This window comes from Solanum stenotomum, chromosome 4 (assembly GCF_019186545.1).
Source record: "Solanum stenotomum isolate F172 chromosome 4, ASM1918654v1, whole genome shotgun sequence".
In the NCBI taxonomy this organism is placed as follows: domain Eukaryota; kingdom Viridiplantae; phylum Streptophyta; class Magnoliopsida; order Solanales; family Solanaceae; genus Solanum; species Solanum stenotomum.
In genome coordinates, this window is record NC_064285.1 from 20,715,595 (window position 1) to 20,742,341 (window position 26,747).

At 36.1% G+C, this 26,747-nt stretch overlaps 1 protein-coding gene across 2 annotated transcripts in view; it reads left to right on the plus strand.

The window, feature by feature from the left end:
• The first annotated feature begins 597 nt into the window (after positions 1-597).
• Positions 598-26,747, plus strand: part of LOC125861213 (uncharacterized) — a 196,212-nt gene continuing 170,062 nt past the window's right edge. The window contains exons 1-3 of one of the 2 annotated variants that reach the window (XM_049541156.1): positions 598-877; positions 1,203-1,284; positions 2,090-2,359. In XM_049541156.1, coding sequence (XP_049397113.1) covers positions 767-877; positions 1,203-1,284; positions 2,090-2,160 — 264 coding nt within the window. In that variant the 5' untranslated portion in view covers positions 598-766 and the 3' untranslated portion in view covers positions 2,161-2,359. Of the gene's footprint in view, positions 878-1,202; positions 1,285-2,089; positions 2,360-26,747 lie in introns of those variants that run through there. The other variant, XM_049541158.1, reaches the window with a different exon arrangement.

A 26,747-nucleotide genomic window follows, 5' to 3' on the forward strand; every position in this document is an offset into this window, starting at 1 on the left:
TATTTTCTGATTTTTAAACTAAACAAATAAAAATATATACTCTATTCTTAAGAATGGTAAACTAACAAAAACAGAGAGAGAATGTATATCGCTTGGCACCATAAGAAAGTCGGTTGATCTACCAACTCTGTACTTATGTTATATCCTCATTAATGATGCATTACTTAGAGCTCACCCATGACCATCCATAAGGATTACGGTGGAGTAGTAAAAAATTTTTTAATTTTAATTAGAGGTTTTAGGTTTGAGTTTTTTGGGTATGGATTTGCCTTTTCTTAAAAAGTGTTTTATCTTTTTATGTGAAATTTTTCAACATAAATTTAAATTTAATCAAATTTTAATATAAATACTACACACCGAATTATTTAAAAAAATAAAATTGAGCAACCCAACATCTGATTTTCATTGAACAGTTGCTTTTAATGTGTAGAATTATTGACAAAGAAATGAATGCAAAAGAACAATTATGAATGTCAGGGCCTAAAAAAGCATTGGGAAAATAATGCATGTGGGGCTCCCTTTCAAGAGGTAAGCATCTTTGTCAAGATTTAATGTCACTTTGTCCTCTAAACATGTGGTGGATTATATGTGCAATGTCTATCACTCTTGCTCTGGCTTAAATTTAGGGGTAGCTTCTAAAAGATGGAATTTCTCTATCAACAACAATTTATACATTTCATTAATAACAATTTGTCATCTCAGACTTTAATAATTTGCCATTGACAAAATTCTTTAAGTTAGGTATTGCCATTGATAAAATCAATTGATGGCTCTGGTTTCTTGGGCTAAGAAGGAGCTTTCTAGACTCAAACTCCAAAACAAGCCTAAAAGATTGACACTTCCTCAAACTTCCACCAAATGTTTGGCACTTCCTCTGGTAAGTCACCAATACATCTTTTTTTTTTAAAATCGGTCGTGCAGATAGCCAACCAATTGAGCTACTAAAATTCTCAGTCACCAATAGATCTGTCTCTCAGTTCCTGTTTTTTTCCCCTTTTTAACAACCGTGGTGACCAAATCAGTTACAATCACATTGACTATTTTAATGAGTTTAAGTAAATACTCTGCAGTGTATTTTAAAATGAAATCCTTATATGTGATTATATTGCTATTAGTAAATTAATAGACTTGTTAATCTAAACAGTCACATAATTATCATATTATAAAGCTTTGAGTTGATTGCTTTTGGTGATGAAATGCAGATCCAGGAAGTGGTATTAGATGCAGATCTAAGATGTGCCAACTGCCAAAACAGAGTCTCTAGTGTAATTTCAAATGTTGAAGGTGAGTCATCTCTACATTTTGTATGTGTTTGATCATAAATAATGTGATAATTGAAAGAAAAAAAAGTTTAAGTTCGATTTTTAAAAAAATTGAAATTGTGCATAGAAATATACTTCCTCCGTTTTTATTTATATGTCATCATTTTGAATTTAATTACATCTCTTAAAATCCCATGTAAGTTTATCATTGTATCCTTATTTAATAAAAATTCTTGAAGTCAAGTTTCAATAAATGAACATAATTTATTTATTTTAATTAATTAAATTGACTAATGGACATGATTAAATTCATGATTTCGAAGCCAATACTCCCTCCGTCCCTATTACTTGTCCATTTTTTTACTTGACACACAATTAATAAAATAATAATTGATATAGTAAATTTTATCATTATTCCCCTATTAATCGATAGAATTCCAAAATCAATTTACTCATCAAAGATATTATTTTTTTTTTCAAAACATCAACTCTTTAAATAAATTGAGGGTATTATAGATAAAAAAAAATATTGTATTTTCTTGATTTGTCAAAAAGGACAAGTGAAAAGGGACAAGTAACAAGTCAAGATTGGATAAATAAAAGGAGCAACTCTCAAAGGTAAAATAGAAAGAATTTATGCATTGATTTTGTGAAAAAACAAATATTAAGGATTATCTATTTTTATTTAGAATGACATATAAATAAGAACGGAGCGACTATTTTATTAGGGAAAAAGTTAAGAAAAAAATATAGCAGTGTTTTTGAAAGCTAAGTAATAATCCTAATTCCTATATTGATCCATTTAAGCTTTCAACTGAATTTTGCAGATGTGGAGTCTATCGTGGTGCACGTACTAGATAAGAAGGTGACTCTTATTCGCAAATCCACAAGTAAATGACGTTGAAAGCAAATTCATTCAAACAAAACAATGTTACAATTTAGGGACTCAACCATCAGTACAATGTCATATTACACTAACTGTTGCAATTTATGTACAAATGGTTGTGATCTACTTGTTTGTTGAAGAATTTCACCTTGTGAGAAATAAATTGTTGACCTAAACATCTGAAGTTCTCATGTAGTAGTAATTACTTTCTGTCGACAAACAAACAATCAACGATTTACATAAAGTGATGGGACCGTCTTACTCTTAATCACAGATCTTAGATTCAAGCCTTGGATATGAATAAAATTTTGTTGGGAGCATCATCCCCAAAATGAGTCATGCAGTGCGGAATTTAGATTTGATTGGAGATCTAATACAAACATTGAATACGCAGTGAGTAATAAAAAATAATAATCTTCTATATTACCTTAAAAAGCATGAACTCCTAACTTGAATGTTAAATTACTATAATATCTCTAACTTAGATTGTGACTCTTTCGATGAGTTGTGACTATTCCGATAAGTTATGATTTTTTTAAAGGGTTGTGACTTTTCCAAAGAGTTGCGACTTTTTCAATAAGTTGTATTTTCCAAAGAATTGTGACTTTTTCAACAAGTTGTGACTTTTTCAAACTGTAGTGACTTCTCGTAAAGGTCATGATTTTTCATATAAGACACAAAAAACATTTGTTCATACTACCCTTTGTTGACTATAAATAGAGGGACTTCCTCTCATTTTTCAACCACAATTTTTTCTAATCTTCTATTCTTCTTCTTCTTGCATTTAAATATTTTTTGTGAGATTTATTGTCGTTGAGTGAGTTCGCAGTTTAGCGGAATATGAGGTACCACTATACTAATGAAGTAAGTCGTTCTATCCTAAGAGGGTATATTCCATAACCTCGACTACTTGACAGAAACAATATAGTTTTGATAATAGAATAATTATTTTTTTTGCTTAATATATACATTAGTATGTAATGTTCCAATATATGAAGTTAACATGATGTAGTCTAAATTCATTTGTTTTTGTTAACAATTTCTCTTGTGATGTAGATATATGCTTCTGAATATCATTTTCCAAAATTTAGAAAATTGTCACGATTTGTTTTTGATGCTCAAGACAAAAGAATGACTTTATTTATCAATGCTACTTATGTGATTTAGACTCTCAGGAAGTTTGGTTCAAAATAGTTATTACTATATAAACATTGCCCTTTTGTTTTACTTACTTACTATTTCTTAATATTTCACTATTTTAGACGAAGAAAAGTTCATATGACTTGTAATAACGTCAGTTGAAGTTTGTATTAGTTTAATTTTTTATGAGATAAATATTTTCATTAATGCAAATATATATTTATATTTTGGTAGATATTTGTATTTAAATTAAGCTATTATATATGTCACAAATGTATTATCAAGTTAGTGAGATCTTCTAACTTCAAAATTTATTATTTTAAAATGTTCCAAGTTCTTTTTCTTAAACAAAAATTACAACAAATGTGAAAATATGTGAATATATAAAATGTAGTTGTTCTCTTCACATGTTCATATGACATCTAACCAATTTAACGTAGAATACACATGCAAAGCACATTTGGTTAGATGACAAGAAAAATACAAAACAAATATTATCTACAAGATAATATTAGTGAGATAAGACTAATAACATGATTGAACCTCATTAAATTGAAAGAAATATATACATAATTGCATTTAACTAATAAAAATTTTCATTGACCATCTTCATATGTTTGCGTGAATAAGAGATATATATATGCCGATCAACATTGAACATTCACAAAAGAATCTGCAATATTATTTTTTGCTATGCTTATTATTCATATCTTTGCTTAAATAAGCAATACTATTTACCGTAACATATATTTTTTAAACTGGTTATCACGTGCAACACACGTGTCAGAAAACTAGTTTTATTTAAAAGTGAAATGCTTGAAAACTTGAAATGGCACTGCATTACTAAGGACCCGTTTGGCCCCAAATAAAACTTGGGAAAACTTGGTCAAAGAGAAACTTGGGAAAACTTGGTCAGTGACGTTTGGCTACATAACTTGGAAAATATATTTGTCAAAAATTTCAAGTTTCCAATTACTAGAAAAAAATAGTTTTTGGTCAAGTTCTAGTATTTGGAAATTTGACGAGAGGGAGTTGCTTGGATGGTAAGCACCCCTCACTTCCAACCCGAAGGTTGCGAGTTCAAGTCACCAAGGGAGCAAAAAGGGGTGGGAGCTCCTAGGGAGGGAAAACAAATAGTATTTGGAAATTTTAAATAATTCAAAAATTACCCCAAACTTTTATATATTTTATAAAAAATACTCATAATATTTATCTACCATATCTATATATGACTACTAATAAATAACTAGATTACTCCTCTATCTATTAAACAACATGTTCACCAACCATATTAAACATCTCTATCTATTATATAACAAAGGAAGTTGCAGGACTACAGGGAAAGTGAAAGAGAGCCTAAGCATAGCAAAGAGTTATTTAATTATATACATGTCTCTTTGCATAATGTAATTTAAAGAACATTTTGTGTGTGTAAAAGTAGATTCAGAATACTACGGCAAGACATGAACAACTATGAATTAGACATGCAGGTGAAAATAGTAGTTGTTTGTGCCTTATTACATAAATTTTTTGCGTGAAAATCAAAACGGTGATGAAATATTCAATGAACATGAATGTGATGATATGGTTACTAATGAAGATGACGAACAATCGACTTAGAGTAACAATATTGTTTCATCTTCTCTGTCATCTAATCTAGAAATGAAAGCTTGTAGGGAAGTGATTGTTCGTAGAATGTGGAAAGATTATATAAAGGAATAATATGTTACTACCTCCTCCGGGAAAGTTCGAATTCTAATTTGAGTGACAAAATTGAGGATGAAGAACAATTTGTTTTTTATTAGTTAAAATTATAACTGAATCAATGACAAGTTTGAATATGCGACTAATGTATCGCTCTTGCATATATTGTTATTTTATTGTTGTTGATTGTTATCAATTATGTTATAAGACTATTTTTAATGGAATATATTCACTATAAATAGATAATACAAATTTATGGGTAATTTTAATAATTTTTATAACTTATAAGTATAAATCATATTTTTCGAACTAGTCAAATATTCTTGGGAAAACTTGGAGCCAAACACATGGCATAATTTCACCAATAACTTGGTCCAAATATTATTTGCGAAGAATATTTGGGAACTTGGGGTCAAACACTAGCTAAGTAAGATGTACAAATAATGTATGTAAGCATCATTCTGAAAAGCAACGAAGATTTGGAGTTGCAAAATAAATGAATGAATCAACAAGAATTTATGTCAACTATGTGTGACAGATGAAAAAAAACTATTTTCTTACTAGTCTGTTTTAAAAAATTGAGATTTTTTAAATATGATAACCATTTAATTTCAAGTTCTTACTCTATACTTAAAACAAGATTTATACATATCTAAATATTATAAAAGAACTAACGGAAAAGGGCCAAATGGCTAAAAATACCAAACAATTGTTGTTGTTGTTGTCGTCATCATCGTCGTTGTTGTTGTTACTGTCGTTTTTGTTGTTGCTGTTATTGTTGTTGCAGTTGTTGTTGTTGTTGCCATTGTTATTGTTGTTGTTGTTGTTGTTGTTGATGATGTTGTTGTTGTTGCTGTTGTTGCTGTTGTTGTTATTGGTGGTGGTGGTGGTGTTGTTGTTGTTGTTGTTGTTGTTATTGTTGATGTTGTTGTTGTTGGTGTTGCTGGTGGTGTTGGTGTTGTTGTTGTTGTTGGTGGTGGTGGTGGTGTTGTTGGTGGTGTTGTTGTTTTCGCTTTTATTGTTGTTGTTGTTGTTGATGATGATGTTGTTGATGTTGTTATTGTTGGTGGTGGTGGTGGTGGTGTTGTTGGGTTTGTTGGTGTTGTTGTTGTGGCTGTTGTTTGGTTTCTAGTGTTGTTGTTGTTGGTGTTGGTGTTGGTGTTGTTGTTCTTGTTGTTGTTGTTGTTAGTGGTGGTGGTGGTGTTATTGTTGGTGTTGTTATTGTTGTTGGTGGTGTTATTGTTATTGCTGTTGGTATTGTTGTTGTTGTTGTTCTTGTTCTTGTTCTTGTTCTACTCGTATTAATGTTTTGAAGAAATTTTTGGGTTATTAAAAATTAACTGCAATGAAATAAATAACAAGCAATTTTAATGATGAATCTTTTCGAGTATAATTTTATTTTTATCTTAATTGTTTTCTCCAAAGCTTTTTCGTGATTCGAGTACTTTCAATAGATGTATTTTTCAAAGTGCAGGATGATTTGAACCTTATAGAAATATGTTTGATTTCCAGGAATATCGAACAACACTTCGTTGTTCAAATTGATCTCCTGTTAGTACTCTATTGATTAATCATTTGAAGAACTATATAGTTGACGACAATGCTTTCTAAGATGCTTATAGAATCTCTCCAAAAAATTATGTAACCCTCCTATTTAATTTGTAAGAGGTAGGTAGGTAGAGTTAAAAAAAAAAAAACTTTTTTGCCTTCTTTTGATTGATTTAAGTAAGTCATTTAGCTTGCGACACTCATAGGAACTGTCACCAAGAGCAACCTGTTGAATAAACCTGATTGGAATAAAATGAGCTCCAACACTTGAAGGTAAAAACTGCACCCCCAAGAAGTTTGATCTGAACTCTGTTTGCCCTAGGCACCATGTCTCAGAACCCCTGTAACTTGAGGTGCTACCGCCATAGGCCTGATAGGACGAGAAGGAAGATGACCCTCACTGAGCTGATATCCATCGAAATTATGTTATCGTTGTACTCATGCTGAGACCTCTTACCACTATCTCCGTAAGTCTCAAAGCATGCCTACTCACGAACCTTATATAACTAACAACCTTGGGAAAGTTAGGCCCAACTGCTATCAATTGCTCCGACGCCAACCAAATTGGCAAAGACAACCCCTTAACGAATTCCTAATTCAAACCCCGATTCATAGGGAATAATGTCGGGGTAAGCCTGACCCATTCAAGAAATTCCAATACATACTGAGACACAGACAAAAAGCCTTGTTTGAGACCAATCAACCCAACTCTGTCCTGAGAAGCACCCGCTGCACCAAGAACCATACCCATCTGTGGTGTACCCTTGAAGAGACTCGGGACTCCTAACACTGAACCTCAAGAAGCCAAAGTAGTTAATGACCTTGTTGGAGCCTGGGCTGCCCCTAGACTCTCTGTCTGCTAAAGAACGTCTCCGACCTTAAGGTATGTGCCCAACTGAGGCTTTTAGCCAGATCAAGTGTTGAAACTCTAGTAGAACGTGTTGATGCTCTGTGTACGTCTATCAAATACCTCATGCTATCTAACTAAGAGAGAGTGGACTTCAAGGAAGCAGTTTTAGAGGTTAATCGAAGCGAAAGCACATGATAAGGTGTCAAAAATAGAATTTCCTAAAAATACCTTATAGCCTCTCGAAGATAAGATACAAACATCTATTCACCTATTCGCATGACTCTGTAGACACTAGTTCCAATACGAACGATGCCAGTCAACCTAGAGCTCTGATACCAATTTGTCACGATTCAATTTATTAGGTCATGATGGCACTTATTACACCCCAACAGTAGATAAGCCTAACCCATAGCTCTAAACTAGAAGCAACGAGCTATCATGGGGAAGATTGAGAATTAGGAAGAAGCAAGAGGCATATAACAATGAGAAGAAAGAGAAATTAATAAAAATATAAACAACAAGACCACCTCAAGACCTTGAATCAGTTAGTAATCGAGTATCTAGTGAAAATAGGAGTACAGGACTTTTACAAATACAAGTATAAATACATATTCTCTCCAAAAGTAACATAAATACTAAACCTAGCAAATAAAGATGGACAACAGCAACTCCAAACGTCAGGAGCTCACCTAGTCTCCGAATCACAAAAGCTGCTCTACACGAGATCCAAATCAACAACAAGAACTCATACTATGATATGTATGGTGCATAAGTGTAGTATAAGTACCATCAAGAGGTACTGAGTAGGCATCCACCAACTGAGCTCTAAAGACAATGCAAATATAAACAATAAGTAAGTATATAATCAGGAGATATAATAGGATAGTACATGCAATATGATAAAGGAATAGGATAGACAAAGTTAAGACACTGAGGTAAAGGGATCAGAAGTACCTAGAGGCGAAAGCCCAACCACCAACTCACGACAAAATTATACTAAATAAGTTAACTAACCAAAGATGTACTGACAGTAATCACCACTCTTCACCAAAATAGCCTACAGTCCAATCCAACTCGGCCAAATCAGGTAGTACCAAAAACAAGACAAGTCTAAGACATACACCTAACCAATAATCAACACAATTATAGGAATACCTGAATATAGTCAAATAATAATTACCCCCGTAAGCCCGGAAGGTACACAGAACAAACATAACCCAACTACCCTTCATAAGACCATATGGAGCAAACAATAATCAATTATACTAGTAATAGGCAATGAACATGACTTCAGGTAATGCAATAGGCATCGACTAAACCCTTAGTAACCAAGTATATACACCTACCCCATGTCCCGATATCAAGGTAGGACCTATGCAACTCCCTCTTCCTATTTAGTGACTTACACAACCAAAGGGACCCATAGGGAATACAAGATGTCTGTATACACTGACTAGTCCTAAGCTAGGATCTATAATATATAACTACATGTCACGGTGCTAGATCTTCTCCATAATGGTATTGGAGGAACAAGTAGCAAAACCAATGTAGGAAAGGGCGACGAAACACTGTCTAATCAAGTAAAAAGTTGAGCACATCATATATGCCTCTAATATTTCAAAGTAGAAAAGGAACACATCCTTGACTCCTTACATATCTCAAAAATAAATTTATTAAATGATCCGATGATATAACTCCCATTAAAACCAGTTTAAATAGTAATAGTGCAAAAATAACCTTTTTCAAAAACAGTTCTGCAAATTTAATGCATGAATCAAGATCGTACCACAAAACACAAGAACCATGAGTATCTAATGGAATTCACATCATCACCAACATTCAATCAAGTGAAACACACAACCAGAATTATGATACTAATACTACCACACATACCGCTCTAGCTTATAACCAAGTACAACTAATGCCAACCTATTACTACGACTAGCCACTAATGTCTAAAGAATTAATAGAAGGTACCCAAATTGAAACAAGACCCACATAGAGCAGCATATAGCTACAAGGGTGATACAACACATTCTAAGGCATTTGAGACGCAATCCTTGCCTAAGGCCTCAAGTATCAATCTTAGGAAGTATATTTATGCTAGTTTATACCAAAGGTAAGTCTACTAGCCCAAACTAAGATCCTTCCAGCCAAGACAAGCTGAACATTTCAATGGGAATTACGAAAGGTAGAATAAATGGAAGAAAATCTAATACCTGATAAATACAATCCTAAATCATATGTAATGCATACTAAACATTATCTAATAGATCCCAATCAAGAAAGTAGACCAAAACTTACCTTAGAGCCGATCATGCGTGCTCCAAAATACACTACACATGAGCTTTCCCCTTTGAAATAACTCTAATTGCCTCGATGCTATCAAATCATTGTTTACAATGTCAATACAGACATTAATACACTATAATTGCAATGTTTCGAAAAGGGAACAAAATCAAGTCAAAACAATAATGTGGGACTCGTATTGGGAATCTGAAATTGACTGTGTTAAAAGGTCCTAATTGACTTACTGAGCTTGTGTCCCAAACCCACAATTTGATGCTCGAAAGGCAGCAAATGATATGCAATAAAATTTACCAAAATCATCATTAATGGAGCTTGGGCAGCCCTGGCTAGGTAGAAATTACCTTTTCTCAATGATTTCCCAATCACTCCTATATGCAACTACGAACAATACTAATGCAATATAACTAATCACCAAATTTGAAGGTCTGAAGATCGATATACTAAATTTTGAAGTTTGAGAAATAAAGTGAAATCACGACTAGTCTTAATTAAAAGACCAGTCAAAGCCTTCTTCACTAACGTGGGAAGCCTTTCGTGAATGCCAAAGGTCAAAGCCTCAACCCTTCGTGAATGTGAATCTTGGTCTGCGATTGCGATAACCAAAAGGGAATGGTATCTATAAATGTGGTTCCTGGCTCACAAATGTGAAGGCAATGATCCCAGACCTCCACGACGTGGCACCTAGCGCACGAATGCGGCACCTAGCACTTGAACGCCAAGAGCAAAGATGCTGCACCAACCCGAGTTAGGAATGCGTAAAATTCTCTGACAGGGCTCGAGATTCATTCAGAACCCCATGCACGCAAATGAGATATGCTATCCCACTAAATTTAACATTTCATATTGAACAAAGATGTCAAAACTTCCAATTGAGGTTGTCTTATATAAAGTGGGTCCTTGTCACAATCCAAAGTACACCCTAGACGTGACATGGTGAATAGGATCCTGATAGACCCTAAACAAGACACTTGATATAAGCATGACACTATGAATCTAAAATAAAGAGAATACAACATAAGGACAAGATATAAGTCTCAAAACTCTTTAAAGACATAAGAGATACCAATAGAGTACATCAGAGAATACACGGAACATCACTGTGTCTGACAAAAGCCTTATACTGTCATTGATGTGGTTAGCAAAAACCTCTTAACCACGTATAGTCTAAAAACTGAAAATGACATCAAAGCAATAAAATTGATAAATGTGATCTTACCCTCGAACCATGAGGACTTACCACTAGCACTGATAAAGCTGAGCAATCTTGATCTATCCATGGCCGAGAGGAGGATGGTTGGATCCTATATTATGAAACAATAGAGGCACAATATGCATCCATACTTTGAATGTACTGAATATAGGGAAAATAAATAAACATAAAAGTAACAATATAGTGAGTTTAAAACATGAAATTAAAGATAAAGTAAAAACATATTAAAGCTCATAAGCTAAATCATAAATCGTGGGACAAGGTTAATGCATCATTCAAAAATCATAAGAAAAACTTCCATAAAACCTTTGAAAAACACAATTCATTTATGTGATATTTTACCATTAAGTGACATAGACTATGTGAACTATATCATGGACTCTGCTGTCTTTCCCACATCGAAAAGAGATTGTCCTACTTGCCAAGGTAAGGATCATATCATTTAGCTTAGGTGGATCCACTATCTATGTCTACCAAACAATCCATCTCCTTGAATGTTTCTTGTCTTCTTACGGGTGTTGTTCAAGTGTGGTTTAACAAATGGAAAGAGGAAAGAGCACTAGATGTGAGTCCCTTAGATTAGAATAAGTTCAAAGGGGATTTTGTTGATTGTTTATTTCCCCCTTTGCGATATGGATATTCCAAAACTTATGAAACATGCTCAACAAATAGAAGATCGTATACAAAATCATAGGGCTGAAAGAGAAAGGGAAAAAATAAGAGGCCTGAGACTACTGGAATATTTCAAAGAGGAGATAGAGCTTACTCAAGTAGAGGTCCACCCAGATAGGCTCAATCGGTAGACCGCTTAACAACTAGTGCCCTAGATCAATCATTGAGACACAGGCAATGGAAGAGTTATACTTTGAGGGTACTAGGGCCCCGCTATCACAGAGGCTAGTCAAGGACCACCACCTCAACCTATTTGCAGACAATGCGGCTGGTATCACTAGGGAGAGTGTTGATATGTCTCTACCACTTGTTATGGGTGTGTATTTGAGAGTTATAAGATATATAAATGTCCCATGGTTTGAGCTTAGGGTAGAGGTGATAGGCCATAATATACTGGCTCTATAAGAGCATCCTCATCATCAACACCTTCTTCATCACGTGGACCTCATTCTCCAGTAGGGACAGGTATAGGAAGGGGTAAAGGATGTGATTGTGGAGTAGCCCAAACCATATGTATGCACTAGCAAGTCGACAATATTGAGAAGCATCCGTAGATGTGGTTACATATACCATATCATTTTATGCTCTTATAATGTATATGCATTGATAGACCTAGGGGCTACTTTATCATATGTTACTCCATTCGTTGCTAAGAAATTTGGAGTATATCTAGAGTTATTACATGAGCCATTTGCAGTATCGACTTCGGAAGGAAATTTCATTATATCTAAAAGGGCCTATTATGGGTGCCTACTAATAATATGTTGTCATCACACATTGGAAAATTTGATAGATCTTGAAATTGTTGATTTTGATGTTATTACGGGCATGAATTAGTTGTCCTCTTGTTATGCTATAATTAATTGTCCAACTATCATTGCTCGATTCTATTTAGCGGGTAAGATAGTCCTAGAGTGGAAAGGTAATGTTATGATACCTAGATAAAGGTTTATTCGCTATCTTAAGGCACAAAACCTTACAGACAAAGGGTGTTTATATCAACGTGTCTAAGTGAGAGACCTTGAAGTTGAGAAACATGTAGTGGATCTTCAATAGGTACCTATTATGAATAAATATCCACGTGTGTTTCTTGATGAACTACATGGACTACCTCCAATTAGAGAGATTTATTTTGGTATCGACTTAGATACCAATACCTAACCTATATCCATTGTTCCTTATATAATGGAATAAAAAGATTTGAAAGAGCTAACAGAATTGTTGAAATATTTACTTGGCAAAGGTGTCATTCGCCCCAACATATCATATTGGGGTGCTCCAGTAATATTTGTATCCAAGAAGGATGGCACAATGCGGATGTGTACAGATTACAGGCAACTTAATAAAGAGACGATAAAGAAAAAATACACCTTCCAAGGTTAGATAATTTATTTGATCAATTGCAAGGAGCTAAATGATTTTCAAAGTTTGACTTGATATTTGAATATCATCAGCTGGAGATTCAGGAAGTAGATATTCCCAAAATAGCCTTTTGGGCGAGATATAGACACTTTGAGTTCCTTTCAATGTCATTTGGACTAACAAATGTCCCAGCAGCCTTCATGGATATGATGAATAGGGTTTCTAAAACCTTTCTTGATATGTATGTAATTGTATTTATAGATGAAATCTTGATATACTCACGTGATGTTGCAGAACATACAAATCATCTAAGATTTGTCCTACAAACACTCAGAGAGCACCCACTACATGCCAAAATTTCTAAATGTGAGTTATGGATGAGCTCTATGGCTTTTCTAGGCCATGTGGTCTCTGATGAAGGCATTAGAGTACACTTATAGAAGGTTGAGATTGTGAAGAGTTGGCCTCGGCCTACTACTCTGATGGAGGTGCGTAGTTTTTTGGTATTAGCTGGCTACTACCAAAGATTTATAGAGGTATTCTCCCCTAATTCTGCACTATTGATAAAGTTGATGCAGAAAGCACTCAAGTTCCAGTGATCCGACACTTGTGAAAAAAAGATTCCAAGAGTTTAAAGATAGATTGACTAAGGCACTAGTATTGGTTAAAGAAGGGTTTGTAGATTATTGTTATACTTCATGAATTGGCCTACAATGCGTCTTGATGCTGAATGGACAGATTATAGCATACGCTTCTCGACAATTTAAAAAACATGAACAAAACTACCCCACTCATGATTTAGAGCTTTCCGCAGTGATATTTGCTCTTAAGACTTGGAGACACTATTTGTATGGGGTACATGTTGACATATTTACAGATCATATGAGTCTCCAATATCTCTTCAATCAAAAAGACTTGAATTTAAGGTACAACAGATGACTAGAGTTGTTGAAGGATTATGATATGAACATTCTCTACCACCCAAGCTAAGCTAACATGGTAGCAGATTCTCTTAGTCGAATATTTATGGGTATCCTAGTACATTTATCACTTGAACAAAAGGAAGTAGTACAAGATATTCATAGATTAGCAAGCCTAGGAGTCCGACTTTGAGAATTCGAAGATAGAGGCATAGTTTTACAAAATACTGTAGAATCATCATTAGTGGCATTGGTGAAAAAAACTAGTATGATGATCTTATATTGTTGCATTATCGTGAAGGAATTCTATAGCACCAAATTACTGCATTTGAGTTAGCAGGAGATGTCACCTTGAGAAGCCAAATGCAATCTACGTGTTCCTGATATAGGAAGACTGAGGCAGAAAATCATGGATGAAGAACATTGTTCCTGATAATCAATTTATCCAGGCTCCACAAATATGTATCATGACCATTAGTTGGTCTATAAGTGGAATTACATAAAGAGAAATATTGTGGAGTACGTGGCAAAATGCTCCAATTGCCAACAAGTTAAAGCATAACGTCCGAGGCATGATGGCCTAGCTCAGACTATGGACATTCCAATATGGATTGGGAGGCTATTAATATAGAATTTATTACAAGTTTTACTTTTTCTTTAAAGAGACATAATTCCATTTTGGTGATCGTTGATTGATTGAAAAAATCAGTCCACTTCTTTCTAGGTAAATCCACCTTCACAACTGAAGAGTATGCAAAGACATATACAAGAAAAGTTGTTCTCTTGCATATGAGTTTACTATCCATTATTTCAGATATAGGTAACCAATTTCTAGCACATTTCTAGAGATCATTGTAGATGAGTATTGGCACAAATATGAACCTTAGCACCATATCTCATCCATAGATAGGCGGCCAAGCCGATCACACTATTTAGATGCTCGAACATATGTGGAGTGTGTGTGTACTAGACTTTAAAAGCAATTGGGATGATCATAATCCCTTGATAAAATTTTTCTATAATAATAGCTATCATTGTAGCATCAACACGGCTCCATTCGGAGCTCTTTATGGGCAACAATGTATATCTCTTATCGATTGGTTTGAAGTTGGTGAAAGTCAAATATTAGTACTAGACCTTATTAACCAAGAGGTTGAAAAAGTAAAGTTCATAAAAGAGCAACTGAACACTGCTCAAAGCTGACAAAAATCATATCTAGACATATGATGCAAAGAGTCAGAGTTGCAAGTTAATGATTAGTATTCTTAAAGGTATAACCTATGAAAAGAGTTATGTGATTTGGGAGGAAAGGCAAGTTAATCCCCAGGTATGTTGGGCCATACAAATTTATACACAGAATTGGCTAGGTAGCCTATGAGGTGTACTTGCCGCAAGAGTTAGCTACAATACATCCTGTCTTCCATGTGTCTGTGTTATGCAAATGCTTGTGAAAGCCGACACAGGTTATTCCCATAGAAAGTATTGAACTCTCAAAAGAGTTATCATTTGAAGAAGTCCTAGTGGCAATATTAGGCCTACAAGTCAGAAAGTTGAGGATCAAAGACATAAAGTCGGTCAAGGTACTTTTGAGAAGTCAGATTGTAGAAGAAGCTACCAGGGAAACAAAGGATGACATGAGGGCCAGGACTAGTAGAGTAGAGGCACTACCGGGAGTTATCTCCACTTATTTCAGTATCCTCCTTAAGGTTCTTAAACTCATCACTCATTTCATTCAAGTATCTATTTTATATGTACTTTGTAGTATTGCTTAATTTATATATTCAATATTCAGATACTTGATACAAACATATAATTTTAGTATTCTATCTCTCCGTTAAATATATAAGGCCAAACAGAGCCTCGTGGATATCTGTTGAATATTATTTATGTTGTGATGTTGTGTGAAGCATATTATAAGTATTCTTCTTAGGTTTTGGATAGTCCTCTTTACAAAGTAAACTTTGACAAAAACATTTATAAAATAAGAGTTTGAATGATCTTAAGGTGCAACCTTACTTTGAGGACAAATGATCCCAAGGGGATAATGTAATACCCCATAGCTTAAAATATGTTTGTGACTTATAAACATCGATGCATTAATGTGATATCGGGAGAATATTGTTGAAAATGATTAAGAATACCAAGTAACCCTTATATTACATTATTTGAAGTGTTAAACCAAAGGTATAGGCCAAAGAAATCATTAACGTTAAGATTAAAGTTTAAAGGTTCATTGTGAAGGAATATTTCAAATGAACTCGTTTATCATCTGACTTTGAACAAGAATGTCTCCTAATATGTAAGAATTTAAAGGTCCTACAACCTATCAAATGAAAGATATTTGAGTCTAATTTCCATTAAAAAAACCGCTCATGGATAACTTCGGAGTAAAGCGATATGGTCAATCTACGATAGACATGTGCACTGTCGAATCACTACGGGACGCGTGATACTTTTGGGAAAGTCGGCCAAAGTTGTTCACTTTCTATTAGGACTTAGGGATATCTTTTCCCAACAAATCCATAGCGTTTTTGGACTGTTTTAAAGTGTTTTCTTCAAGTATTGATCGTGTTCAATCCTCCCAAGCTTAAGGTAAGTTGGTTTCTTCAAGAATCAAGTGTCTTCCTCTCCAAAGATCATAATATATACTTAGCTAAGTATTTTCTTGAGTCAAAAGGTATTGTTCTTGAAGAGTACAAAGTGTAGGGTGGTTTTAATTGTCATAAATGTACGGTTCCTCTTATATCTCCATAAATATAATTCCAAAGATGTTTTAAATATAATTTATGGGTGGGACTCACGGGATGGTGATAGAAAGTTGTGAGTCCATGTTTTACCCATTCTAATTTATGTACTTGGTGAGGAGGGATTATGTAGAAGGATGTATAGTTTGTTGTATTTATTAAAGGATTCTTTGATTGTATTGTATTGGGGCAACAAGTTCGTTGTGATAAAACGGAAGGCTAGGTATAGAAAATACGATTTTTACAGATCTTGAAAACTTGTCGCTTGCCAAGTGTTTGATGAAATGCCTAAATTAATTAATAATATGTTGTTGTTGTATATATAAGCTCCAATTATTGTCATTGATGGCAATAGTTATCTACCAAGTTTAACAATGAGATTACAAGGGAATTTAACGTCATTGACAAAGAGCTCAAGAGATGGTGTTCGTTATTTGCCAATTTTTTTATGATTAAGGGGATGGGTATTTATGGATTAAGTATTGGGGAGTAATATGGACCTCATAGGTAAGTCATGAGTCCACTTGGAGAGTAGATAAAGAGAAGGATTTGGTGATACATCAGTTATCTATAGTAATATATTGAGCTTGTCGCTCGTCAACTATTATTGTGTCGGCCTTGTTGTGATTCTTGATTAGATTCTTATACTAAGATATATGATGCTAGGTTAAAGATAAAGATTTCAGCAAAGGAGTTTTGACGACAACACGTAAGATAGTAAGTCCAAAAGTAAGGTATGAAAAAACTAAAATCTCTTTCGTCATTAAGGCACGACCTGAAGTCATATGTACTGATGTCCATATTTTTGTGGCACTGGATTTCTTTCAATACAGGCTCAGGTAATCAAGACATCAAACATTTCCAGTAGATGAGAACTTCCAGTATATATACTTCCAATTTTTTTCTATGTATGTACATATGTTAGAATGGGTATGTTTGAACCTGTCCTGACAAGTTATAAGATTCTCAGATGCATACACTTTAGAGGCTTCTTAGACTTTAAGTTTTTTCATTGTAAAGTAGCCTAGTGGGCCCTTTTGTTATCTATGTTTAAGTATATTGTCACGCCCCGAGGCTACCCTCTGGAAACGGACACGGGACCTAGGATCACAAGTGACCCCAAGCTAACCCTACTGGCATGACATGAGCATACTAAGAATAATAATAACTGATGCGGAAGCTAATCATAAAGTAAATTTGAAATGATGGGGGATACCTATATACTAAAACTGAGTATATCAAATCTGAGAGTTGAATACAAAATAAATATCAAACTTAAATACTAAGCTGAATCTGACTATGTTTGAAAATAGCCTCTAATTGACTAGAAGTGTTGGGACATGCCCCAACTAAGTCTAGAAAAACTGAAACTAAAAGACTGAAATACTAGACTGATAACATAACTATTGTCCTCGAGGAATGAGTACTCACCACTAATGCTGCTGAACTGGAGATCGAGAACCGATCTAAAAGTGATCTGGATGCTGAGAAGCTGAACCTACATCACGAGAAGATGTAGCGCAGAGTATGCGTCAGTACTTGAAAGGTACTAAGCATACAAGATAGAGTAAAGCTGAAATAAACACATAACTAAAAAAGCAATAAAGCAAGAGAATAATCTAAACATGATATAGATACTGAATATTGAGCAAACTGAATGCAATGACCAAATTGATAATATGTTGAGACTGAATACTGACTGTATTGAAATATGGTTAATGCGATGGAGTCTANACATGAGCTAAATGTGGAGTCCGATGTATATGCCCCATCGAGAGGACCCAATATGCCCTGCCATAGGTATAGGGGCATGACTGGCGTGATCACTAAATGTTGCCCACAGATGAGACTTACACCTATGTGGATCGTAGGTCTAGGACTATATGGGTGACTGACCCTAGTCCAACTCGATATTGTGCTACTCCTAATAGATTAAGTATTTGACACATTATGATTGAGTTTCTATAATACTGGATAGCTCAAAATTGAACATGCAAACTGAGAATGCAACAATTTATCTGATAATGATGCATTAATAACTGAGGCATGTATAACTAAATAACTAAAATATCTTACCTAGCATATGTGATTCAAGAACTAAAGAAATACTTAGCTAGGGTTCTGAAATTCATGTAATAAACTGAGTAATAATATAATAATCTAATTTGGAACATTTAAATAACTAATTCATGATAATTTGCTGAAGTTCTAGAAACCCTAGGTTTAATTAATAATAGGGAATCAAGAATCTGACTAAAATCTAAGGACCTAATGGGCGAAAGGAACCCACTAGTGAAATCCCACATACCTGGTGACGAATTCCATAGAAATCCTTCGATTTTAGGGCTGGAACTGGAGGAAACTTGTTGCATTCTTGAACTAAGGTTGGTCGCCTCTTTCTCTTCTTACACTTCTAAATTTCTAAGTTTTGATTAATGATTTTGACTAAGGTAAGTTCTAGTTATGTTTCTAGGCTTAAACTGACTTAAACCTCATAATTTAGGGTCTAAACGACGTATTTTAGGGGCTAAACAAACAAGGAAAAGACCAAAAGAACCCTGACTTAAAAGCTGTCGGAGTCATTGACGGTCCGTACTGGTCTACCGTCGTTCGCGACTGAAGACTGAAAGTTGGCTGGCCCATCGACGAAGCTGACTGACAGTTCATACTGATCGACCGTCATTCGCGACTGAAGACTGAAAGTTGACTGGCCCATCGACGGAGCTGACTGACAGGCCGTCTGTCGACTGACGATCCGTAGTTGGCTTTCGTCGGTGGCACCTGCAACTTCTGAAAATTTGGAATTTTTTTCCTTTCACGAATCTGGGGTGTTACATTATCTCCCCTTGGGAACATTCATCCTCGAATAAAGACTAAACTAGCTTATATGGAGGGAGAGAGCTGCAAACCTTACCACTAAACACTTGAAACTGCTTTTTGACTGAATTAAATTCCAAGAACATGCAAATACACTGAAAATGCAAGTACAAACTGAAGGAACATGATACTAAGACAGAATATGTGCATGAATGACCAAAAAACTGAAGAGGAACCATTACCTCAAGCTGGAATGGAATTGGAAGGAAAAAGGTGAGGATATTTGGCATTCATGGCTACTTCTACTTCCCAAGTAGCTCCCTCTACGGACTGACTCCTCCACAAAACTTTGACTAAAGCGACTTCTTTGTTTCTCAACCTTCGAACCTGACGATCAAAGATTTCAACTGGTACCTCTTCATAATTGATATTATCCTTCAAAGCCACACTTTCTAAAGGTACAATAGATGTTGGATCACCCACACACTTCTTCAATAGCGAAATGTGAAAAACTAGATGCACTGCTGCTAGTTTAGTTGGCAACTCTAACTCATATGCCACTCTACCAATCCTTTTCAAGATCTTGTAAGAGCATACATATCTAGGACTGAGCTTCCCTTTCTTGCCAAATCTCATCACTCCATTTCATAGGCAACACTTTCAGAAAAACCTAATCATCAGCTTGGAACACTAGTTCCCTTCTCCTTACATCTGCATAAGATTTCTGGCGACTTTGGGCTGTCTTAAGTCTATCTCTAATGAGTTGCAATTTCTCCATAGCTTCATGAACTGAATCTGGTCCTATAAAGGCTGGTTCACCTACTTCAAACCAACAACAGGAGATCTACATCTACGCCCATACAATGCCTCATAAGGGGCCATGTGAATACTGGAATGGTAACTATTATTGTAGGCGAACTCTAAAAGAGGAAGGTGATCATCCCAACTACCCTTGAAGTTGATCACACAAGCTCTCAACATGTCCTTTAAGGTCTAAATGGTACACTCTGCCTGCCCATCTGTCTGCGGATGAAATGTTTTTCTAAGATTAACCTGAGGACCAAGATCTTTCTGAAATGACTTTCAGAAATGAGAGGTAAATCGAGGACCTCTATCTGAGATCATAGACAAAGGAACCCCATGCAATGTGACTATCTCATTAATGTAAAGCTTGGCGTAGTCCTCCACCGAATCTGTAGTCTTGACAGCCAAAAAGCGTGCAGACTTAGTAACTCTGTCAACAATTACCCAAATTGAGTCATGCTATCTGCGAGTACAAGGTAAACCTGTGATGAAGTCCATGTTGATCACTTCCCACTTCCAAGTAGGAATGTCGATCTCTTGAGTCATACCTTCAGGTTTCTGATGTTCTACCCTGACTTGCTGACAATTGGGGAACTTAGCCACAAAATCTGCTATATCTCTTTTCATGCCATTCCACCAATAAACTTCCCACAGATCACAGTATATCTTAGTGGCACCTAGATGAATAGAATATATGGAGTTTTGGGCTTCTGCAAGAATATGTTGTCTCAACTCACATTAGGAACACATAATCGACCTTGATAGCAAAGTACACCATCTCCCCCTTGGGAGAAAACCTCAACTCTCTGTTGGTGGACTGCACCCTTAAGTTGAAGCAAAATTGGATCACTGTCTTGCTTTTCCTTAACTTCCGCTACCAATGAAGATTTTGACCCATTTTGAACTGTTACACCACTATCTGATATGCTCATAAGGCGAACTCTCTAGCGAGCAAGCCTGTGAACATCCTTCACTAGCTCTTTTCTTTGTTTCTCAACATGTGCTACAGTATCCATAGATAGTCTCCTAAGAGCATCTGCTACTACATTGGCCTTACTAGGATGGTAATGCACATACATATCATAGTCCTTGAGGAACTCAAACCATCTCCTCTGGTGAAGATTCAACTCTTTCTGGGTGAATACATATTGAAGGCTCTTATGGTCTGTGAACACATCTACGTGAACACCATACAAGTAATATCTCCAAATCTTAAGTGCAAATACCACTGCTGCAAGCTCGAGGTCATGAATCGGATAGTTCTTCTCATGCACCTTAAGCTGTGTAGAAGCATATGTTACAACCTTATCTCATTGCATCAACACACAACCTAGGTCGACTCTGGATGTATCACATTAGATAACATAGCCGTATGAACCTTCTGGTAGAGTCAAAATGGAAGTTGTAGTCAACCTAGTTTTCAGTTCTACAAAGCTTTTCTCACAATCATCTGACCACTGGAAATTAACCTTTTTCTGAGTTAACTAAGTCAATGGAGAGGTTATGGATGAAAATAATTCCACGAACCTTCTGTAGTAACTAGCCAAACCCAAGAAACTTCTGATATCTGCAGGAGAGGTAGGTCTGGGCCATTGTTTCACTACTTCTATTTTCTGTGAATCCACTTGAATTCCTTCGCTAGACACAATATGACCAAGGAAAGCAACTGATTGTAACCAAAACTCGCACTTGTTAAATTTAGCGAATAACTGGCGATCTTTGAGAGTTTGCAAAACAACTCTTAAATGAGTCGCATGTTCTTCCTCATTCCTAGAGTAAATGAGGATATCATCAATAAAGACGATAACGAACAAGTCCAAGTACTGCTTGAACACTCTGTTCATCAAATCCATAAAAGATGCAGGACTATTGGTTAGTCCAAATGACATAACTACAAATTTATAATGACCATACCGAGTTCTGAAGGCTATTTTTGGAATGTCAATATCTCTGACTCTAAGCTAATGATAATCGGATCTGAGGTTTATCTTTCAGAAATGACTAGCACCTGAAGTTGGTCAAACAAGTCATCAATCCTGGGGATATGGTACTTATTCTTGATTGTGACCTTGTTCAACTGCCTATATTCAATGCACATTTTTAGAGAACCATCTTTCTTCTTTACAAATAACACTGGTGCACCCCATGGCGAAATACTAGGTCTGATGAAGCCCTTATCTAGAAGGTCTTTCAACTTCTCTTTAAATTCCTTTAGCTCTGCTGGAGACATTCTGTAAGGAGGAATAGACATAGGCTGAGTATATGGAAGGAGATCAATTCCAAAGTCGACTTCCCTTTCTGGAGGAACTTCGGGAAGATCTTTTGGAAACACTTCTGGGAACTTATTAACTACTGGAACTGACTCAAGAGTTGGGGTTTCGGAGCATAAATCGTTAACCCGAACTAGATGATAGAGATAACCCTTAGAGATCATCTTTCTAGCCTTAAGGTAAGAAATGAATCAACCCATAGGTGCTAAGCTACTACCCTTTCATTCGAAGATTGGTTCGTCTGAAAACTGAAAACGAACAATCCTAGTTCTACAATCGACTGAGGCATAACAAGAATGTAACCAATCCATGCCTAGAATGACATCGAAGTTTACCATTTCTAACTCTACAAGATCTGTTGAGGTGACTTTCTGAGAGACTGTAATGGGGCAATTTTTGTATACCCATCTAGCTATAACTGGGTCACCAACTGGAGTAGAGACTGAGAAGAGTTCTGAGAGAGATTCTGGACTGACATCAAACTTTACTGCTATATAAGGAGTTACAAAGGAAAGAGTATCCCCTGGATCTAACAAAGCATAAACATCGAGATCAAAGACTCGTAACGTACCAATGACTACATCAGGAGAATCTTCCTAATCCTGGTGAGCCTGAAAAGCATAGAGCCTATTCTGGCGATGCCCGCCAGCTGTACCAGAAGAGTTACCCTGCTGAGTCGGGCAAACTACTGGTGCTGCTGAAGTTGTAAAATGGGCTCATTAGCATTGCCTCCTTGACCCTGTTCAGAAGGACAATCCCTAAACTTGTGACCAGACAGACCACACCCAAAGCATTATTCCTTTCCTACAAGGCACTTGCCCGGATGGTTCTTACCACACTTAGGGGAAGTTGGGTAAGTTTTGGTTCTTGAAAGACTTCCCTGAGACTTAGAGCTTGATGCCCTGCCTTTCTGATCTTGTCAGAACTTGGAGGATGGAAAACTAGTTGATGAAGGTGCTGGAGTTGAAAATTTTTGTTGACCCTGCGAGGGATTCCCACCACCCGATTTTTGCTAGGAGTAGTCATAGTTTTCGATCCTAGCCTTCTTGTTCTCCTTAGCTTGTTCTCTAAGCTTATCACTCTCAACCTGCTGAGCATGAGTCATGAACCTAGTGATGTTCATAATTTCAAGTAATATGGCATTTCTACACTTTTTTTTCACCAAGTCTAACATTCCATATAGAAACTTATTCATCTGAGCCCTGGAATCAGCAACCATGTGAGGAGCATACCTGGAGAGTTGGGTAAACTTGAGCCCATACTCTTTGACTGTCATGTTACCTTGCCTCCAGTTCATAAATTCTTGAGCTTTCGCCTCCCTTAGCTCTCTTGGGAACAACCTGTCCAGAAAGGTCTCACTAAAGTAATCCTAAGTGATAGGACCTGCATCCGTACACCTGTTCTCCTTCCACTGAGTATACCAGATATGAGCTACATCCTTAAGTTGGTAAGATGCTAACTCAACCCGATCATTCCCATTTACCTGCATCATTTCAAATATCTTCTTGACCTCATCAATGAAGTTCTGGGGATCTTCTCCAACCTACGATCCTAAGAACTCTGGCAGATTCATCCCAACAAAGTCTCGCACTCTGGCTGTAGCTGACCCAACATTAGTGTTTGCCGAAGCTGGAGCCCGCTGATTGTTCTAGTTGGCAACGCTTTGAGCCAACATCTAAATGACGTTCTGGAATTTTGCATTCGAAACTTCTTGATCTGGGACTAGAGGAGCTGCGTTTGCATTCATAGCGTTATCTCTATGAGGAGGCATAATCACTGAAACGTAGAACATCAAGTTAGAATGGAATTATATCATACCTTACGCATGATAAGAGTAACAAGAAAATGAAGATTTTTCCTAAAATACTTTGTAGCCTCCCTCTCATTAGATGTGGTGCACTTCACACCCATGAAAAGGACTCTACTTAGTGCGACTTTTCAGACATCCTAGGACTCTTAAACCAAGTGCTCTGATATCAAGTTTGTCACACCCAGAGGCTACCCCCTAGATGTGGACATGGGACCTAGGATCATAAGTGACCCCAAGCTAACCTGAGCTGGCATGACATGAGCATACCAAGAATAATAATAACTGATGCAAAAGCTAATCATAAAGTAAATCTAAAATATTGGGCATACCCATATACTAAAACTGAGTATATCAAATATGTGAGTTTAATACAAAAGAAATATCAAACTCAAATACTAAGTTAAATCTAACTATGTCTGAAAATAGCCTCTAACTGACTAGAAAGGTTGGGACATGCCCCAGCTAAGTCTAGCAAAACTGAAACTAAAAGACTGAAATACTGAAAAGATAACATGACTATTGTCCTCAAAGAATGAGGACTCACCACTGATACTGCTGAACTGGAGATCGGGAATCGATCTAAGCGTGATCTGGATGCTGAGAACTTGAACCTACATCACGAGAAGATGTAGTGCAGAGTATGCGTCAGTACTTGAAAGGTACTGAGCATGCAAGATAGAGTAAAGCTAAAATAAACACATATCTAAACAAGCAATAAAGCAAGAGCATAATCTGAACAAGATATAGATACTGAATACTGAGCTAACTGAATGCAATGACCAAATTTATAATATGTTGAGACTGAATACTGACTGTACTGAAATATGGTCAATGCGATAGAGTCTAAATGAACTGTGGGAGCTACTAATAACCGCTAATAAACCATATGAGCTAAATGTGCAGTCTGATGTATACGCCCCATCGAGAGGACTCAATATACCCTGCCATAGGTATAGAGGCATGATTGGCGTGATCACTAAGTTCTACCCACAGAGGGGACTTACACCTACGTGGCTTGTAGTTCTGGGACTAAATGAGTGACTGACCCTAGTCCAACTCGGTATTATGCTACTCCCAATAGATTAAGTATTTGACACATTATGACTGAGTTTCTGTAATACTGGATAGCTCAAAACTGAACATTCAAACTGAAAATGCAGTAATTTATCTGATAATGATGCATTAATAACTGAGGCATGTATTACTGAATAACTGAAATATCTAGCCTAGCATATGTAATTCAAGAACTAAAGAAATACTTAGCTAAGGTTCTGAAATTCATGCAATAAACTAAGTAATAACATAATAATCTGATTTGGAACATGTAAATAACTAATTCATGATAATCTGCTGAAGTTTTAGAAACCCTAGGTCTAGTTAATAATAGGGAATCAAGAATCTGACTGAAATCTAGGGACTTAATGGGCGAAAGGAACCCACTAGTGAAATCCCACATACCTGGTGACGAATTCTACGGAGAAATCCTTCGATTTCAGGGCTGGAACTGGAGGAAACTTGTTGTGTTCTTGAACTAGGGTTGGTCGCCTCTTTCTCTTCTTACGCTTTTAATTTTCTAAGTTTTGATTCATGATTGTGACTATGGTAAGTTCTAGTTATGTTTCTAGGCTTAAACTGACTAAAACCTCATATTTTAGGGTCTAAACGACGTAGTTTAGGGGCCAAACGAACACGAAAAAGACCAAACGACCCCTTACTTAAAGCTGTCNGGAGGAAACTTGTTGCGATCTTTAACTAGGGTTGGTTGCCTCTTTCTCTTCTTACGCTTCTAATTTTCCAAGTTTTGATTAATGATTTTGACTAAGGTAAGTTCTAGTTATGTTTCTAGGCTTAAACTGACTAAAACCTCATATTTTAGGGTCTAAACGACGTAGTTTAGGGGCCAAACGAACACGAAAAAGACCAAACGACCCCTTACTTAAAGCTGTCGGAGTCACTGATGGTCCATTCTAGTCGATCATAGTTAGCGATTGTAGACTGAAAGTTGACTGGCCCATCGATGGAGCTGACTGACGGTCCGTACTGGTTGACCTTCGTTCGCGACTGAAGACTGAAAGTTGATTGGCCCATCGACGGAGCTGACTGACGGTCCGTAGTTGGCATCCGTCGGTGGCACCTGCAACTTCTAAAAATCTGGAATTTTTTTCTTTTCTCGAATCTGGGGTGTTACAATGTGTCTGGGTATAAGTTCCACTGCTTATGAGTCTACAACTTTAGCATGAGTTTAGTTCATATAATTAGTAGGTTCTTGTTAGAATCCTCGATGTCTGCCCCTTTCTAGTTGAGGGTGTGACAGGTTTCCTCCCAACTGGTTAGCTTAGGACATCATGAGCTCACATGGTGTATGTCGTTTATCAGAAACTCTCCAATTTTTGAACTTTTTTATGATATGCTCTTACATTTATTTCATAAGTATGTTG